General features: G+C 36.3%; 1 protein-coding gene across 3 annotated transcripts in view; it reads right to left on the minus strand.

Annotated features, from left to right (window-relative positions):
• Positions 1-7,876, minus strand: part of LOC107730337 (splicing regulatory glutamine/lysine-rich protein 1-like) — a 29,258-nt gene extending 21,382 nt beyond the window's left edge. For all 3 annotated transcript variants that reach the window (XM_016541148.1, XM_016541147.1, XM_016541146.1), the window contains exon 1: positions 7,617-7,876. In XM_016541148.1, the coding sequence (XP_016396634.1) occupies positions 7,617-7,744 (128 nt within the window). In that variant the 5' untranslated portion in view covers positions 7,745-7,876. The remainder of the gene's footprint in view (positions 1-7,616) is intronic.
• Between the last annotated feature and the right edge of the window lie 4,273 nt (positions 7,877-12,149).

Below are 12,149 nucleotides of genomic sequence, written 5' to 3' on the forward strand. Positions count from 1 at the left end.
GAACTAATTTTCGGCAGCCGAAATTTCGGTGCATCTCTAATTATTGGCGACATCAAAAATGGATATTATATAATAGATGCTTTTTTGAACATTTTAGCAATTTAAAAATATTAAAAAAGGATTTTTTTACACGGCACCCCTGCTCTCGACAGATGGCATCCCGGTTGGGAAACACTGATTTAGTCAACCTCATGTCATTCCAAAACCTGAAAGACCTTCCTTCTTCTGTGGAATACACACGCACAACGATATTTTGAAGAATGTTACCAAACAGTTTCGGTTCCCTTTTGACTTCCGTTATGTTTATACAATGGAAATAAATGGTAACCCAAACTGTTTGGTTACCAACATTTGAAATGACATGAGGGTGAGTAAATGACATGTTTTTGCTGTAAATATCAGCAAAGCTGAAAATCAGCTGTAGGCATGAGGCCACAGATAATAAAGGTTGTGCTGATATTTCAAACAGCATTATGATTGCGAGTCAGAGATTTTGAATAAATCAGCTGACTGAATAATAAAACTCATTCATAATACATAAAAAAAACTGTCAATGTTATGAACCATGTTATAAAATTGGAAATCTTTCAATATATTGTGTATCACAAACCACAATAGTTGATAATTTTTATTTTATTAAATCTGAAATCACAAAAATGTATTTTTAGTTTAGTTTTTTCAATTAAGGTTAGAGTTCTTTTTTTTTTTCAGTTAATGAAAATTTTTCATTTCATTTTTAGTTTACAATATTAGCACTATTCAGAAGTCTGCTACCTGTGCTTTTAGAGATTTTAAACAATAAAATGAATTGTCTACAAAAGCAAGTATCCACCTTATTTTTCATTTGTTAATGTAATGTGTCTGACTTCCGGTGTCATCCACTATTTTTAGCTGTACAAAACTGCTGGTTTTTGCAAACTGGTGTTTCTTACCATATTATTTTAATATGTTGTCTGGGTTGTAGCACAAACAATTTTACCGTTTACTGCACTTTGTTATTCTTCTCCTTATTTCCCTACCACGGCGGAATGTGAAGCGGAAGTCTCAGAAGCACATTCACAGAAAACAGCTTATTTCCGCAAAATAAGGTGGAGAGTGTGCAACAGTGCCCACCCACTTTTTTGGCTGCCTTGGTTCCGGAAGTATTTTTCCCATAGGGTTTTTTTTTTTTTTTTACTTTAAGAATTATAAGCCACAAATTAAAAACACAAAAAAAATTTTTTGTGAAACACAAAATTACAAACTTTTATTTGAAAAAAATAAAAAAAATAAAAAAGTATTTTGAAAATCAGTCAAAAAGAATGTGGACGTAACAGCTTTAATGTAAGAAAGAACTACATCCCATGAAGCATTGTGAATGACATAAATGGATTACAATGGAGAAATATAAAAATATTGATTTAAATGTTAATTTTACATACTGAAACACTACATTTTAAGTTTATTGCAAAATATGCATATTATGCATACAAATATCTAGTGGTCGACTGATATATCGCTGCATATATCGCTGATATTTGGAATTGTTTAAATATCGGCCTCGGCCGATAAGTCTTTCCGTGTGGCCGATGTTTTTCAAAACAGATTATGACACCATATTGTGCATTTATGCTTTGTCTTTAAGACATGCCACTCAGATGTGAAGCCAGCACCTGACAGACAGTAAAATGAGCAATCGTCATTTACTTTCTAACGTGACGCTACGTTGTGTTACATACAGTAACACTCCGGCGTGCAGCAAAGTCTTATTCAAACGTACCGTGAGACGTCAGATCCGCAGTCCAGCGGCAGCTCCGGTGGGAGACACAGATGTGATATAAACGAATTCAAACAAAAATGAAACTGTGTTTACCTCACAAACAATCAAAAATCCCACAACTGGCTCTTCCTCAGATATGCGCGTTGTTCTCGGGTACTTTTAAACAAGATGCTGTTTTCCGGTGGACTCAAAAGCCGGTGCACTCCAGGATGAAAGCTGGGTCGACACGAGAACTCCTATGTTAAGTAATAATAATTAGTTTGAATTCCTTTATATGTGTATTCAGGAATATCTGCTGTATTTGATTGCCCATGATTGGCGTAATATCGCGTGTAGTATAACTTTTCATATGTTCCGGGCTTATTTAATGCTGCTATATGCTGATAACCAAGCATTTAATTATACGCCTCCAGGCTTGTATTATTTTTACAATGAAACAGACAAGCAAAACAAAACAGATCAGAGACATATATATTTATTATTAAAGGGTTAGTTCACCCAAAAATGAAAATTAGCCCACAAATTACTCACCCTCAAGTCATCCTAGGTGTATATGACTTTCTTCTTTCAGACGAATCCAGTCGGAGTTATATTAAAAATTGTCTTTGATCTTTCAAGCTGTTTAATGCCACTCAGCGGGTGTTGCATGCATCAGTCCAAAAGAAGTTAAATAAAAAGCTGAAAGATCAAAGACAATTTTTAATATAACTCCGACTGGATTCGTCTGAAAAAAGAAAGTCACATACACCTAGGATGACTTGAGGGTGAGTAATTTGTGGGCAAATTTTCATTTTGGGGTGAACTAACCCTTTAACCAACTATCCCATGCTATAATTAAAACAACCTGTTGCTTGGTAAACTATATATGTATTGTACATAAAATACATGGAATTACACATTTTTGACATTAATTTATGAATATTAATTTGTTTATTAATTATAAATGTTAGAAAGGCTGCACTAAACCTTGTTCATTTAAGTGTTACCTCTGTTGTTTACATTTTAATTGTTTAGGTTTTATAATTATTATTTTTTTTGTAGATTTCCAGCAAAAGAAAAGGAAAGGCTGCAATAATTGTTACCTCAATTGTTTATTTTTTAAATTTAGGTTTTAATAAATATTTATGCATAATAAATGTTCATTTAGTTTCACCAATTTTCTGCATGTCTCTCATTTACTGTAATTATATGTATTATATCGGCCAGACTGATTTCTCAATATCGGCATCGGCCATTAAAAATCCCATATCGGTCGACCACTACAAATATCAAAGCAGTTTGAGAGAGTAAGAAAACTGACAGTGGGGGCTAAGTGCTCTTTTGACACGTCACAATTCTCTGATTGGTGGAGATTTATTTGCAGAATAATATAGAGTACAACAGTTGGATTCCAGAATTAAAAACTCAATTCATTTTCTTCATAAGGAAACTTATTTTTAACAATAAACGATAAACCATTAAAGACAGACCTGCTGTGAGCTCCGTGGTTGTTAATCGATTGTATGCTTTTGTTGAACCCATCCATTCGCATTATTTAAACTTATTTTTAATTAAGCCGCTGAAAAAGTGTGTGGGCACTAGGGTTGCAAAGGGATGGAAAATTTTCACGCCTAGTCAACCACGCCTACCTAAAAAGGCTCGTTCTAACACACCCCCACATGTCTACGTCACGATTTGGGAAGATTTGCATAACGCCGCCGAAATGTTCATGCAAAGAAAGGCGGCGTAACTTTTTTTCTCGCTGTAGTATTGTTGTTGCCGCCGCCGCCATGTCTTGAAGGCGCTGTGTGTTACGTTGTGAAAGCGAAACTACTTTGTTTAGCCTTCCAAAAGAGGACGATATCTGCTTCATCATGCCTAGAGCTGATCCGTGCTGGTCGCTGAGGAAATACATCAACTTCGCGCTGTGGATCGCCGGATTGGCTTTCACCGTGGACGAAGCGGAGTCCAGCCCGGGGTAGTCACATGTGGTTGCCGCAAGCCCTCCGGACGCTCCTTCGGACATTATGCAAATGTGTTACTTTGTGACGTAGCGCCGTAACAGAATAAGATTCGAATTCCTGACGACTCGTTTAGGCGATTGCGAGCCGACTCTTTTTTTTTCTTTCTTGATAGACAGTAAATTTATTTATCTTGCACTGTCGGCTTCACAACTTTGCAGATAGTTTATGTTCACATACAGCTACATGACACACTGCATGAAAGGTAATATTCGAAAAGGCAAAATAGGGGCACTTTAATGGATAAAAACTTAAATAACATCATTTTCAAAAAATAGAATTCTTTTCTAATAATGCAAGTCTTTACTATCACTTTTTATCAATTTAACACATCCTTGCTGAATAAAAGTATTCATTTCTTTCAGAAAAAAAAATAGTAATGCGTACAAACTTTTGACCAGTACAGTATGATAGCAGAAACTGGCTAGTAGAAGGTACAAGAAAGAGCAGCTTGAGCAAGCTAGTACATGATACCTAGCCTCATACATTGTCAATGAAATAGTGCTAACTAGCTTACATTTTTCATATCTGATTTACTGGCCATCTAGCTAATGTATAAACACATTTTGGTATTTACTAGTTAAACCTGAATACCACAGATCAAATATATTTACCCAAGTAATATCAAAACTTACTTGAATGGAAGCCAGAAAAATGAGGGGGTATTCCACCCTAAGGTGACTAGAGGGGATTGTGTGTGGGTGACTCAGGAGGATCATTTTTAGACAGTTTTTTTTTTTTTTTTATCTCCTCACCTAAATGTTTGCGCAGTCAGTGTATTTGTTTTTACAATGGTATATTTTTGTGGCACAATAGCTCAAGAAAGTTTTAAAGGTCCCATATTTTACACCTTTCTGGAGTTTTATTTTAGGTTTTGATGTCCTTAAGAATATATATTTGCGGTATAAGTACCAAAAACCATCTCAATATATTTTTAGAGCTCCTTTCTCAGGAGCTCTGCTGAGAACAGGTCGATTTTGGCCTGTCTAATTAATATTCATGAGCCTCTCTTCTGACTGGCCTGTTGTTTTCTGAGTGACGCACGGCCAGGCCAACCACAGCTAACTAGGGTCAGCCGATGTCACAGCACTAGCTGGAGGCAGCAAAACAAAGGGGAAACTGGAGGCGGCCCATTCAAACCAGCGCAGATTCGGCTACACATGAAGCTTAAAATATCATCTTGTTGTGATGTTGGGTGCCAGAATCGACAATGGTTTTTACAGCGTCAAATTCGAAATTTGATCGCATATCTGCTGCCAGTATCACAGGTTATAAAAAAATATTAAGCAGCACAACTGTTTCCAAAATTGATAATATATCAGCATATTAGAATGATTTCTGAAGGATCATTTGACGCTGAAGACTGGAGTTATGGCTGATGAAAATTCAGCTTTGCATCACAGAAATACATTATATTTTAAAATACATTAAAACCCATTAAATCATAATAATACTTCACAATATCACTGTTTTGTTCTGTATTTTTGATCAAACAAATGCAGGCTTGATGAGCATAAGAAATTTCTTTCAAAAACATTAAAAAATAGTAATGCGTACAAACTTTTGACCAGTACAGTATGATAGCAGAAACTGGCTAGTAGAAGGTACAAGAAAGAGCAGCTTGAGCAAGCTAGTACATGATACCTAGCCTCATACATTGTCAATGAAATAGTGCTAACTAGCTTACATTTTTCATATCTGATTTACTGGCCATCTAGCTAATGTATAAACACATTTTGGTATTTACTAGTTAAACCTGAATACCACAGATCAAATATATTTACCCAAGTAATATCAAAACTTACTTGAATGGAAGCCAGAAAAATGAGGGGGTATTCCACCCTAAGGTGACTAGAGGGGATTGTGTGTGGGTGACTCAGGAGGATCATTTTTAGACAGTTTTTTTTTTTTTTTTAAATCTCCTCACCTAAATGTTTGCGCAGTCAGTGTATTTGTTTTTACAATGGTATATTTTTGTGGCACAATAGCTCAAGAAAGTTTTAAAGGTCCTGTATGTAATATTTATGTAATTTATGTGAATTTTCCACCACTCATCATCAATGACACTGCGGTGGAAGTAGTCAGTAGTATCAAGTTTTTGGGGGTGCAGATCACAGATAGCTTGACATGGACCGTTAACACCGCCTCTCTTGTGAAGAGAGCACAGCAGCGTCTTTTTTGTCTGCGTCGGATGAGAAGAGCACACCTTCCCTCTCCCATCCTCAGTACTGTCTACAAAGGCATTATAGAGAGCATATTGACCAGCTGCATCTCTGTATGGTCTGGGGATTGTAAAGCCTCTGACTGGAGGTCTGTACAGAGAGTGGTGAGGACAGCGGAAAAGATCATTGGCTCTTCACTGCCTTCCATCCAGGTACTCGCACACAAACGCTGTCTGACTCGTGCTCAAAACATTGCAAAAGACCCTACCCATCCTCATTATGGACTGTTTACGCTGCTGCCCTCTGGAAAAAGGTTTCGCAGCATTCGGTGCAGAACAGTAAGGTTCTGTAATAGCTTTTTTCCACAAGCTATCAGACTTCTGAACTCAAAAATAACCTCTTAACCATTTTATTTCACTGAATCTTTTTTGTAGTGAGTCTTATGTGTACTAGATGTGGACATTGAAATAATAGTACTTTTTACGATGTGCAATAATTGTACTATATGCTGCTGCTTAATAAGTGCAATAATTTTGTTTTAGATGCTGCTAATTACTGTGTGCATTATTTAATATTTATATGCTGCTGTCATTCCTTTTAGTGTTATATTCTTTTAAATGAACACTCTTACAATTTTTATTATATCTATATTTTTATACTGGTTTTATGGTATGTGTTTAGTTTAGTGCAGTATTTATGAGCCAGTGGAACGGAATTTCGTTCATATGTGCACTCTGTATGTACAGTTGAATGACAATAAAAGCTACCTACCTACCTGAATACTCACCAAGATGGACATTTTGAGTTCAAGATTCAAGAAATTATCTGTGCATGTTATAGAGGAATGCATAGTGCATGTAGGGGATGTGTCCTCAATAGCCCAGTAGTAAGTGTGCTGTGTGCATGTGATTGAGGAATGTGCAGGGTAGAAATTCTATTAATGGGCACTAATGCACTCTATGGGTAATGCAGATGTTCACCAGGAATTCTGCTGTACAGCATGAGTAAGTTTGTTGCTCACAGTAGGTCTGTCTTTAAAGGTTTATATAAGTTACCATTCAAAATCATTGTCCCCTATGGAGAAACAGAATGGAATTCCTGACTGTTGCACTCCAGGATAATAAAGATATACACATAGGCCTAACTAAATCTGCAAGTACCTACAAATATTTAAATCTATGCAAGTGGAGTAAGTAAGCAGTGTGTAATGGGTTATGGTGGTGCAATAAGTCCCATAACTGATGATAAGTCCCATACATGGTTTCAAATAGCACATAAGTTACAACATCGCTGAGGGTTCACACAAGTCATATCATCATTGTCAAGGCCTTTGATATGTGTGTGTGTGTGTGTGTGTGTGTCATCCTTAAAGTGTGGACCCCTAGGGTTTTTGATGCTCATGTGTGGTGTGTTTGAAGAGTATGTGTTATAGTGTGTTTATAGTGATGTTGTGGGTTGTGCAAGTGTGTTTAACATGTATGGATGCAGTGTGTACGTATGTGAGGATGTAGTTATGTGTTTAATGTGTGCGTGTGAAGGTGTGATGCTGATGCTGTGTTGTCAACGCTATGAAGCGGTCTGATATGTTTGTTTGGGATGTGTGTGTCCGATATGTATGGTTTGTTGTGACTTTCTCAGGCGAGTGAGAGAGAGCGTGTGTGCTTGTGTGTATATGTTGTTGTTGTTGTGACTCACTCAGGCGGGTATAGTCGCAGCTCGTCGATGTCCCCCAGGAAGCCGAACAGAGTTCTCATCTGATCACTGCTCACCGCCGACGACAGATTAGTGATTTGAATCACATTCGTCCCGGACATCCCGCTCATTTCCAGACGGAGGTTCAATACTCTGAAATACAACGATGCACCAGAGTGGTCAGCAATCGGCTAGGCATTGACCTGCAGGAGAACTGGTTAGCAGGGAGCGCTGTGGACAGCAGTCACAGAGGATGAGCTCTGCTTACACAACAGCGCCGCCCGCTGGACTGGAGGTTTAGGCTACAGGACTTAAAGGGGTCATATGATGTTGCTAAAAAGAACATTATTTTATGTATTTAGTGTAATGAGATGTGTTTATGCGGTTTAAGGTTCAAAACACACATTATTTTCCACATACTGTACATTATTGTTTCTCCTCTATGCCCCGCCTTTCTGAAACGCGTCGATTTTTACAAAGCTCATCGGTCTGAAAAGCGAGGTGTGCTCTAGTGGGGACATAATTATGGATTATAATGACTTATACTGTCTTTTTACGCGTTGCATTGCATCGTGCTGCGTAAACATTAAACCATGTCTGCATTTGTGATCGGAGAAAGGACAAACTACAATCGGTACTCTACACTGCTCAAAACTCGCGTTTGAATCGTCAGTGGCAAATTCTTTAAATATAAAAAACGTACTTACAGTCTGTGAGTCAGAACAGCCGGCATTGTAGAGTCTTTGCAACTTTACAGATCTTCTTTATGCACTAAGAGCTTGTAACACTCCAAAGAGAAAGGAAAACTTGAAATTGTATCATATGACCCCTTTAAAGGATTTGTTCACTTCCATAATAAAAAAAAAAAATCCTGATAATTTGAGTATTTACTTGGATAATTTACTCATCTCCATGTCATCCAAGATGTTCGTGTCTTTCTTCCTTCAGTCGCAAAGAAATTAAATTTTTGAGGAAAACTTTCCAGGATTTTCCCCATATATTGGACTTCAATGGGACTGGCTGAAGGTCAAATTGCAGTTTCAATGCAGCTTCAAAAGGCTCTACACGATCCCAGCCGAAGAATAAGGGTCGTATCTAGCAAAACTAAAAACACTTTTCTAAAAAACACAAAAATGTATATACTTCTTAACAAATGCTCATCTGACCGATCGTTTTGCTAGATAAGACCCTTATTCCTCGACTGGGATCGTGTAGAGCCTTTTGAAGCTGTATTGAAACTGCAATTTGACCTTCAGCCCGTTGGGTCCCATTGAAGTCCATTATATGGAGAAAAATCATGGAATATTTTCCTCAAAAACCTTAATTTCTTTTTGACTGAAGAAAGAAAAACATGAAAATCTTGGATGACGTGGGGGTGAGTAAAATATCAGGAAATTTTTATTCTGGAAGTGAACTAATCCTTTAAAAAAGCATAATAGGACCCCTTTAAAGCAGAAATGCAACCACAACCAGTCAGTTATTTTTAGACATGGGAAGAAAAAAAAACAATCACGGTTCCTTAACAGTTCCTATAAAGAACATGGATGCAAACATATTGCCAAATGATGACATAATTTCGACATTAAAAAAAACAAAACATTTTTGCTAAATACTTTAATAACTAGTCTCATGAGCCCAAGGAACAACATTAAAGGAAGCCTTATGTGTTTGATTCATTAAAAAGAACCACCTCATAAATATATACTTTATATATAAATATATGCTATGCACATATCATGTAAAATTTCTATTAGCAGGAAACATTTTTTTTCATCGTCTGTATTTCTGGAAATTTCAAACGTTTTGCTCCGAAACGTTTTTGATTCATCACACTGCTCTCCACCCACCAGTCATTAACATGAACACATCTGTAGTTGAACTATTATAGCATCCTTTTGAATGTATTTAAAACAGTGATCTGTTAAGCATTAGATTATTTTTGTTGTTGTTGTTGTTATTAAAGTTATTCTGAAGTTTTATCTGTATGTCTTAATAAAGAGCACAAACTACTTCAAATTGTACAGGTAATTTTCTACCTGGACTTTATCCATTAATTTTTCGGACAGTTCCTTTAACCTTAAAAAATAATAATAATAAATAAATAAAAATACATACGGGAAATTCCTTCATATTAATTTACACAAAAAAAAAATGACTCTTTGGCTGACCATGATTCAGTCATGGACAGTGGTTCCACATGTTTGTATCATGTTATTTGAACATGATTAAATCAAGTTATTAGGACATGTCAAATTTTAGTTGAGTTTACTCAGTTTGCTTTAGTTCATCCTACATGATATATCTGAGTAGAGATAATATTTTTACATCATGTAGAACCACGCAAATTCAGCCAAAGTGTTATAATAACATATTAAGAAGTAAGATATAACTTTTCTTTACACATACAATGTTAGTTGTTGGCAGTTTAAGGATGGTACCGTGGTGTACATCACTAGCACTCCCATTGGAGTTGCTTTTAAAAAAAAGTATTTTAGACTTTTTTCACCACTTGCTCCACACTTCACCACAATGGTAATTCGCACAAAATACACCAATAGAAAATCTTTTAAAATGCCCACATAATAGAGCATTAGACAGGAAAAAGTCTCCCTATTATCTCAATTTACTAAAAAATGCATAAAATAACACTTTATTTCAACGTTTTCTCTCCCCATATCTCCCCAGTCCTGTGCAAAGCATGATGGGAAGTGTAAAACATATTTTGAGGTACTTGATTGAAACATGTTATTTCAAAATGAAAACATCGAGTTAAGCCAAAAAGCAAAAATTTCAAGTCAATTTAACAAGATGCAGTCATGTTTGAATGACAAACCTGATACATGGTGTTAAATCAAAATGAATTGTTTAAATAAAATGCATAAACAGCATCAAAAAAATAAAAAATACAAATTTGAGTGTAGCAGTTGTTCCTTATTTTTACGTTATGTTACGTATGCTGTAATTTATAAGTCAGCTTCACTCAGCAGCCATATATTCATATTATATTTGCTCATGCTCTGCTCGTCATTAATATTATTTATTTTATGTGAAGTTCCCCCAGTAGGCCTTATTTATTGGCTAAAATGAATTCCTTGCTAATTAAAAAATGGCTCATGGCGCAAGATGCTGAAAACATAGAGGCAACCAAACAGATGAAAGAATGCATGCAGAAGTTCAGTAAGAACACGTCCTGTGTGAATTGTCTGTGCACGTTTTCTGTGTTCACCCGGATGGAAAGCAACAAAAGCAGCCAATTGTGTTGTGAAATGTAATTGACATTCAAGGTTAGATGCATTTGTGAGTCTATATGTGCTCTCTTACTTTGAAGCTGATAATGATTGATGCAATGACGATTCTCTTTTGGCAGTTTACTCTGGTTCAGTTTAGTTTAACTTGAATATACGTTCATTCATTTACATATACATTTAGACATTTGGACATTTTATCCAAAGCGACTTACAAATGAGGACAATGGAAGCAATCAAAATCAACAAAAGAGCAATGATATGCAAGTGCTATAACAAGTCTCAGTTAGCTTAATGCAGTACACGTAGCAAGGTTTTTTTTAATCATATAATAAATTAAAAGAAAACAGATAGAGCAAGCTAGTGTTAGAGGCCTTTTTTTGCTTTTGTTAATCAGAAGTCAGAAAGTCAGAATTATAATTGTATAATAAAAAAAGAAAACAAATAGGCCTAGATAGAATGCAAAAAAATTAGAGAAGCAAGGGGTAGTTTTTTTTATATATATAAAGAATAGAATTAGAATAGAGAGTGCTAGAGTTAGAGGGTCAAATAAAGATGGAAGAGATATGTTTTTAGCCGATTCTTGAAGATGGATTTAGGTAATTATTTGTACATGCATTCAGACGATGGTGGTGTTGAAGCTCTTTTATTTGCCGTTAAACGGTTGACCACTGCCATGTGTGTATCCTGTCGCAAAATGCGGCGAAAAGTCCTACACCACGGTAATAATGTTATTAAGGTGTGTACATGTCTATTTTGTTTGCCGTCAAACGGTTGAGCACTGCCATGTGTGTATCCTGTCGCAAAATGCGGCGAAAAGTCCTACACGATGGTAATAATGTGATTAAGGTGTTTACATGTCTATTCTGCTCTTCAGTAATGCGGCTAAAATAGGAATACTCCACATGTCTTAATTCGATTATGACTTTAGCCGGATTACGGTAATCAAAAATCTCTGTTTACATGGTAGATTCTTAATCAGAGTATTGTCTTAATCGTATTAAAATCGGAGTATTGTTGTCCATGTAAACGTACTGACTGAAGAGAAGTGGTCCAAGAACTGAGCCCTGAGGCACCACAGTAGTTAGATGTTGTGACTTGGACACCTCACCTCTCCAAGATATCTTGAAGGACCTATTTAAGAGTGAGGAGGAAGTGAGGTGTGCAGTGGAGTAACCAGTACATGATCAGTGTAGCAGTGTCGTATGTAAATAAGGTCCAGTTGGTTGCCTAATTTGTGAGTAGCCGTAGTTAACACTCTCTTGAGATCAAAAGAGGCAAGCAGAGTGTG

The sequence above is a fragment of the Sinocyclocheilus rhinocerous genome, unplaced genomic scaffold (genome assembly GCF_001515625.1).
Source record: "Sinocyclocheilus rhinocerous isolate Xijiao unplaced genomic scaffold, SAMN03320098_v1.1 scaffold127, whole genome shotgun sequence".
Classification (NCBI taxonomy): Eukaryota; Metazoa; Chordata; class Actinopteri; order Cypriniformes; family Cyprinidae; genus Sinocyclocheilus; species Sinocyclocheilus rhinocerous.